This window comes from Octodon degus, mitochondrion (genome assembly GCF_000260255.1).
Source record: "Octodon degus voucher 109241 mitochondrion, complete genome".
In the NCBI taxonomy this organism is placed as follows: Eukaryota; Metazoa; Chordata; class Mammalia; order Rodentia; family Octodontidae; genus Octodon; species Octodon degus.
Window position 1 is genome coordinate 9627 of NC_020661.1, and position 7172 is coordinate 16798.

General features: G+C 37.7%; 6 protein-coding genes across 6 annotated transcripts in view, besides 9 other annotated features; 5 read left to right on the forward strand and 1 right to left on the reverse strand. All coding sequences in view use genetic code 2, as the record gives it.

Annotated features, from left to right (window-relative positions):
* ND3 (NADH dehydrogenase subunit 3) overlaps positions 1–201 on the forward strand; it is a 346-nt gene extending 145 nt beyond the window's left edge. Inside the window, exon 1 of the mRNA in view lies at positions 1–201. This exon is cut by the window's left edge and continues 145 nt beyond it. Within this exon, the coding sequence (YP_007625556.1) occupies positions 1–201 (201 nt within the window).
* Position 202: 1 nt separating this feature from the next.
* Positions 203–269, forward strand: a tRNA (tRNA-Arg).
* Position 270: 1 nt separating this feature from the next.
* Positions 271–567, forward strand: ND4L (NADH dehydrogenase subunit 4L). Its single transcript has one exon. The coding sequence runs from the start codon at positions 271–273 to the stop codon at positions 565–567; it is 297 nt and encodes a 98-aa protein (YP_007625557.1).
* Positions 561–1938, forward strand: ND4 (NADH dehydrogenase subunit 4). The gene has a single exon. A coding segment is annotated over exon 1 (1378 nt).
* Positions 1939–2009, forward strand: a tRNA (tRNA-His).
* A 9-nt stretch (positions 2010–2018) lies between these two features.
* Positions 2019–2076, forward strand: a tRNA (tRNA-Ser).
* Position 2077: 1 nt separating this feature from the next.
* Positions 2078–2147, forward strand: a tRNA (tRNA-Leu).
* ND5 (NADH dehydrogenase subunit 5) lies at positions 2148–3959 on the forward strand. Its single transcript has one exon. It carries the CDS (start codon positions 2148–2150, stop codon positions 3957–3959), a length of 1812 nt encoding a protein of 603 aa, YP_007625559.1.
* ND6 (NADH dehydrogenase subunit 6) lies at positions 3956–4489 on the reverse strand. Its single transcript has one exon. It carries the CDS (start codon positions 4487–4489, stop codon positions 3956–3958), a length of 534 nt encoding a protein of 177 aa, YP_007625560.1.
* Positions 4490–4558, reverse strand: a tRNA (tRNA-Glu).
* A 6-nt stretch (positions 4559–4564) lies between these two features.
* On the forward strand, positions 4565–5704 carry CYTB (cytochrome b). The gene has a single exon. It carries the CDS (start codon positions 4565–4567, stop codon positions 5702–5704), a length of 1140 nt encoding a protein of 379 aa, YP_007625561.1.
* Positions 5705–5771, forward strand: a tRNA (tRNA-Thr).
* Positions 5772–5777: 6 nt separating this feature from the next.
* Positions 5778–5843, reverse strand: a tRNA (tRNA-Pro).
* Positions 5844–7150: a D loop.
* Positions 6583–6876: a tandem repeat.
* Positions 7151–7172: the final 22 nt, after the last annotated feature.

Genomic DNA, 7172 nt, shown 5'->3' on the forward strand with positions numbered 1-7172 from the left:
TCCCATTCTCCATAAAATTCTTCCTAATCGCCATCACCTTTTTACTGTTTGACCTAGGAAATGCTCTTCTACTTCCTCTCCCATGAGCCCTTCAAACTCTAACCCTTAACTTAACAACATGACCCGCTATTTGCTTAATTTTAATCCTATCCCTAGGCCTCACTTACGAATGGTTACAAAAAGGGTTAAAGTGAGCTGAATATGGTAATTAGTTTAACAAAAACAAATGATTTCGACTCATTAGATTATGCCAACTACATAATTACCAAAATGACTTCAATCTTATTTAACATTATTACAGCCTTTATCATTTCTTTTATGGGCATTATAATCTATCGATCCCATATAATGTCCTCCTTACTATGCCTAGAAGGGATAATGTTATCCATATTCATTTTAGGCGTAACTATCATACTAAACTCCCATTATATTTTAGCTTTCTCCACACCCATCATCCTCTTAGTATTCGCCGCCTGCGAAGCAGCTGTGGGTCTCGCACTATTAGTAATAATCTCAAATACATATGGTATTGACTACGTACAAAACTTAAATCTACTACAATGCTAAAAATCATCATACCAACAATCATACTCATCCCAACCGTCTGATTATCTAATACCTCCTCAATATGAATTAACACAACATCATACAGCATACTAATTGCACTGATCAGTCTAAGCTACCTCAACAATATAGATACAACCAACATAAACCACTCACTGACATTATCATCTGACCCCTTATCAACCCCTTTATTAATCTTAACAACATGACTTCTACCCTTAATAATCATTGCTAGCCAACACCACCTAAAAAATGAAACAGAAACACGAAAAAAAACTTACATCTCCTTACTAATCTCCTTACAAACATTCCTTATCCTAACATTCTCAGCAACAGAAATAATTATATTTTACATTTTATTCGAAACAACCCTAATCCCTACATTAATTATCATTACACGCTGAGGGAATCAAACAGAACGAATAAACGCTGGCCTATACTTCCTATTTTACACCTTAATTGGATCCCTCCCCTTACTAATCACATTAATCTACATTCAAAACCAAATAGGAACCTTAAACTTCCTATTATTTAATTATTATAAACCAATGCTTGACTCCACTTGATCCAACAACCTCATATGACTAGCATGCACTATAGCATTTATAATTAAACTACCCTTATACGGCCTCCACTTGTGATTACCAAAAGCACACGTCGAAGCTCCAATTGCAGGCTCCATGGTACTTGCAGCCATCTTACTTAAATTAGGGGGGTACGGTCTAATACGAATTCTACAACTCCTAGAACCCTTAACAAATAATATAGCATACCCATTCCTTCTACTGTCGTTATGAGGAATAATTATAACTAGCTCAATCTGCTTACGCCAAACAGACTTAAAATCCCTCATCGCATACTCCTCTGTTAGTCACATAGCACTTGTAATCGTTGCTATTTGAATTCAACCCCCTTGAAGCTTAATGGGAGCTACTTCTTTAATAATTGCCCACGGTCTTACATCCTCCCTATTATTCTGTGTAGCTAATTCTAATTATGAACGAGTACACAGCCGAACTTTACTTCTAACACGAGGCCTACAAATACTATTTCCACTTATAGGGATATGATGGATTATTGCAAGCCTGACAAACCTTGCTTTACCCCCTTCAATTAACCTATTCGGAGAACTATTAATCGTAATATCAACTTTCTCGTGATGTAATCTCACAATCATTCTTACCGGATTAAACATCCTTATCACAGCTTTATACTCACTTTATATACTAATCTCAACACAACGAGGGAAACTACCCTACCACATTCACAACATACCCCCAACATTTACACGAGAAAATATTCTAATAAGCCTACACATTATCCCTCTACTGCTCCTAACCCTTAACCCTAAAATCGTCCTAGGAAACCTATATTGTAATTATAGTTTAACCAAAACATTAGATTGTGAATCTAATAATAGAAGTATTAAAACCTTCTTATTTACCCCTATTCGGAGAAAGACCGCTGGAACTGCTAACTCCACACCCCATAATTAACATTTATGGCTTTCTTGACTTTTATAGGATAGAAGTATTCCATTGGTCTTAGGAACCAAAAAATTGGTGCAACTCCAAATAAAAGTAATAAACCTATTCAACTCTTCATTTATCATAACCTTAACAATCTTAACATTCCCTATCATCACACCTTTGACCAACCTATACAAAAAATCACACTACCCCGGCTATATTAAAACAATTATCTCCATCTCCTTTTTCCTCAGCCTAATCCCAACCCTCACTATGTTTTACTCTGGTCAAGAGGCCACAATATATAATTGGAGCTGACTAAATATTCAAACCTTTCACCTAAATATTAATATTAAATTAGACTATTTTTCTATCCTATTTATATCAGTAGCCTTATTTGTCACATGATCCATTATAGAGTTCTCACTCTGATACATACACTCTGACCCTAATATAGACAAATTCTTCAAATATCTACTACTATTTCTAATTACTATAATAATCCTAGTTACAGCTAACAACCTATTCCAACTTTTCATCGGCTGAGAAAGCGTAGGAATCATATCTTTCCTACTAATTGGATGGTGACATGGACGATCAGACGCCAACACAGCAGCAATGCAAGCAGTATTATACAACCGTATTGGCGACATCGGCTTCATTCTTTCCATAACATGATTTCTACTCTACTCCAACTCATGAGACCTACAACAAATCTTTATTACCCAAGAAGGTACTGATATTATCCCTATGCTCGGCCTACTGCTAGCAGCAACTGGAAAATCAGCCCAATTCGGACTACACCCTTGACTCCCCTCAGCTATAGAAGGCCCTACACCGGTATCTGCCTTACTTCACTCAAGCACTATAGTTGTCGCAGGAATTTTCCTATTAATCCGCTTCTATCCCCTCATACAAAATAATCAATCACTCCAAACACTATGCCTCTGCCTCGGAGCATTAACCACTTTGTTTACGGCCATTTGTGCACTGACACAAAATGACATCAAAAAAATCGTAGCATTTTCCACTTCCAGCCAACTAGGCCTAATAATAGTAACCATCGGAATTAACCAACCCCATCTAGCATTTCTTCACATCTGCACCCACGCTTTCTTCAAAGCAATACTTTTTCTATGCTCCGGTTCAATCATCCATAATTTAAACGACGAACAAGATATTCGAAAAATAGGCGGCCTACACAAAACCCTACCAATTACATCTTCCTCTTTAATAATTGGCAGTATAGCTTTAACAGGGATCCCTTTCCTTACAGGATTTTACTCCAAAGACCTAATCATTGAATCTGCAACAACGTCGTATACAAACGCCTGAGCCCTAGTTATTACCCTAATTGCTACATCCCTAACTGCTGTCTATAGCACACGAATCATCTTCTTCGCATTACTCAATAACCCTCGATTTAATTTCTCTCCAAGCATAAATGAAAATGACCCCACAATAATTAACCCTATCAAACGACTAGCCATCAGCAGCATCTTAGCCGGCTTCTTCATCTCCTACAATATTCCCATCACAAACATCCCTCAAATAACTATACCCCCCTACATGAAATTTGCAGCAATCTTATCAACAGTCCTAGGCTTCATAATCGCCCTCGAACTAAACGTAATAACCAAAAACCTTAAATCTAATTACTCCACTAAATTAACTAACTTCTCAAACATGCTAGGCTACTTCCCACCCCTAATCCACCGAACATCCCCATTCATTAACCTCTCAACAGGCCAAAACCTAGCCTCCCTAATAATTGATTTAATTTGACTTGAAAAATCTCTACCAAAGACTATCTCTCAAACACAAGCAATAGCATCCATATATACTTCTACCCAAACCGGCCTACTAAAACTCTACTTCCTCTCCTTCCTGATCTCTATAACTCTAGCACTCACCCTACTATTTTAATTACCGCGAGTGATCTCCAGAACAATAAAAATCCCTGCAAACAAAGATCAACCAGCTACAAATATCAATCAACAATTATAACTATAAATCGCAGCAACACCAGCAGAATCTTCATTTAAAAATCCTACGCTTCCCCCCTCAGCATCATAAATAATCCACTCACCTATGCCATAACAATTAGCCAATACCTCAACATGCTCATAATCAACTCATCAACGTAAACCCACAAGCTCAAACAAGAAACCTAAAAACAATGTCCCTCAAATAATAACACTTGACCCTCATGTCTCAGGATATTGCTCCATAGCTATCGCAGTTGTATAAGCAAACACCACCATTATACCCCCTAAATATACTAAAAACACAACCAACCCTAGAAATGACCCACCATAACTCAAAATAATAGCACACCCAATTCCACCACTAACAACCAATGCTAACCCCCCATAAATAGGCGAAGGTTTAACAGAAAAACTAATAAAACCAATAACAAACATAATACTAAGAATATAAACAATATTTAAAATCATTATCCTCACATGGAATTTAACCATGACCAATGATATGAAAAACCACCGTTGTAATTCAACTATAAGAATATACTAATGACCAATATCCGAAAATCACACCCCTTAATCAAAATTATCAACCACTCATTCATCGACTTACCAGCTCCCTCGAATATCTCAGCATGATGAAATTTCGGTTCCTTATTAGGTGTATGTTTAATATTACAAATTATTACAGGTCTATTCTTAGCAATACACTACACAGCCGATACAACCACAGCATTCTCATCAGTCACTCACATTTGCCGAGACGTAAATTACGGATGATTAATCCGATATCTTCACGCTAACGGAGCGTCCATATTCTTCATCCTACTTTACCTACACATCGGACGAGGTATCTACTACGGGTCATTTACTTTCATAGAAACCTGAAACATCGGAGTTCTACTTTTATTCGCAGTCATAGCTACAGCTTTCATAGGCTACGTTCTACCATGAGGACAAATATCTTTCTGGGGGGCAACAGTCATCACAAACCTTCTATCAGCAATCCCTTATATCGGACCTAATCTAGTAGAATGAATCTGAGGTGGATTTTCAGTCGACAAAGCTACACTAACCCGATTTTTTGCTTTCCACTTCATCCTGCCTTTTATCATCACAGCAATAGTAATAATCCACTTATTATTCCTTCACGAAACAGGATCCAACAACCCATCAGGGCTAAACTCAGACTCAGATAAAATCCCATTCCATCCTTATTATACAATCAAAGACATCCTAGGATTCTTATTCATACTACTCACACTAATAACCCTTGTTTTATTTACACCAGACCTTCTAGGAGATCCAGACAACTATACCCCTGCCAACCCCTTAAACACCCCTCCCCACATCAAACCAGAATGATACTTCCTATTCGCATATGCCATCCTACGTTCAATCCCTAACAAACTAGGAGGAGTATTAGCCCTAGTATTATCCATCCTAATCCTAATGCTATTCCCCATACTTCATCTATCCAAACAACGCAGCATATCATTTCGCCCCTTAAGCCAATGCCTTTTATGAGCCCTAGTAGGAAATCTAATTATTCTCACATGAATTGGGGGTCAACCAGTAGAACACCCATTCATTACAATCGGACAACTAGCCTCAGCAATCTACTTTTTCATCATCCTAATCCTCATACCAACCACAAGTCTCATAGAAAACAAACTCCTTAAATGAAGAGCCTTAGTAGTATAAAAATTACATTGGTCTTGTAAACCAAAAATGAGAAACTAATTCTCCTAAGACACCCAATTCAAGAAAGAGACATAGGCCCCGCTATCAGTACCCAAAACTGAAGTTCTAATTAAACTATTTCTTGAAAACACCCCTCATATAATAACAACTATGTACTTCGTGCATTAATGCATGTCCCCATTAATATAATGCTCTAGTACATATAATGTATTAAAGTACATAGACCATGTTATGTTTAATCAACATATAAACCTTAGCCCCATGCATATAAGCCAGTACTAATTAACTAAGACGTACATAAGACATATATCCAAGATCCAAAGGCAAACCTAGACAACATGAGTATTGTCCTCCTAATTAATCTAATAATCTTACATAAGACATACATCTCCGTGATCAGACATTGGTACATCAAATTAAATAATCCTTGACAATACGTCTATCACTTTCCATTAGGGGTATCTTAATAACCATCCTCCGAGAAACCATCAACCCGCCAGGCAGGTGTCACCCTCCTCGCTCCGGGCCCATAAATCGTGGGGGTAGCTATACTGAAACTTTAACAGACATCTGGTTCTTTCTTCAGGGCCATAGAATTAAGCTGGCTCATTCGTTCCTCTTAAATAAGACATCTCGATGCTAGGAGGTCTACTGGCGAGAAACCAACAACACTATAATACAAGACATTTGGTAACGATTTAATTTTAGGGATGCTGTGACTCAGCATAGCCGTCAAGGCATGGTCTCAATCAAATCAATTGTAGCTGGACTTACAAATCAGTTCCCTTAGCCCGCATAATAAAAATCAAGAGGTGCATACTTTTAATGCTAGAAGGACATAGAATAAATTTACACATACACACGTATACACACGTATACACACACGTATACACACGTATACACACACGTATACACACGTATACACACACGTATACACACGTATACACACGTATACACACACGTATACGCACACGTATACACACACGTATACACACACGTATACGCACACGTATACGCACACGTATACACACACGTATACACACACGTATACGCACACGTATACACACACGTATACACACACGTATACGCACACGTATACACACACGTATACACACACGTATACGCACACGTATACACACACGTACGTACACACGCACGCATTGTTTTACCAAAAGTATCTTTTAACAAACCCCCCTTACCCCCCGTAAAATTATATATATATTGCATGGGTAAATTACCCATGCACCGTATTTATTAGCCCTGCCAAACCCCAAAAACAGGAAAATAAATACAAAATAACTACAATTTTACGCCTACCCTACCCATATTCATAGGGTGTAATTATAATATTTATACCCTCATGTCAGTACAACATTACATTATTTTCCCACCACCCTCATTCATAGAATGACCACACCTTAAACAAACCCGCCTTGCAAACCCTAAGCCTAAG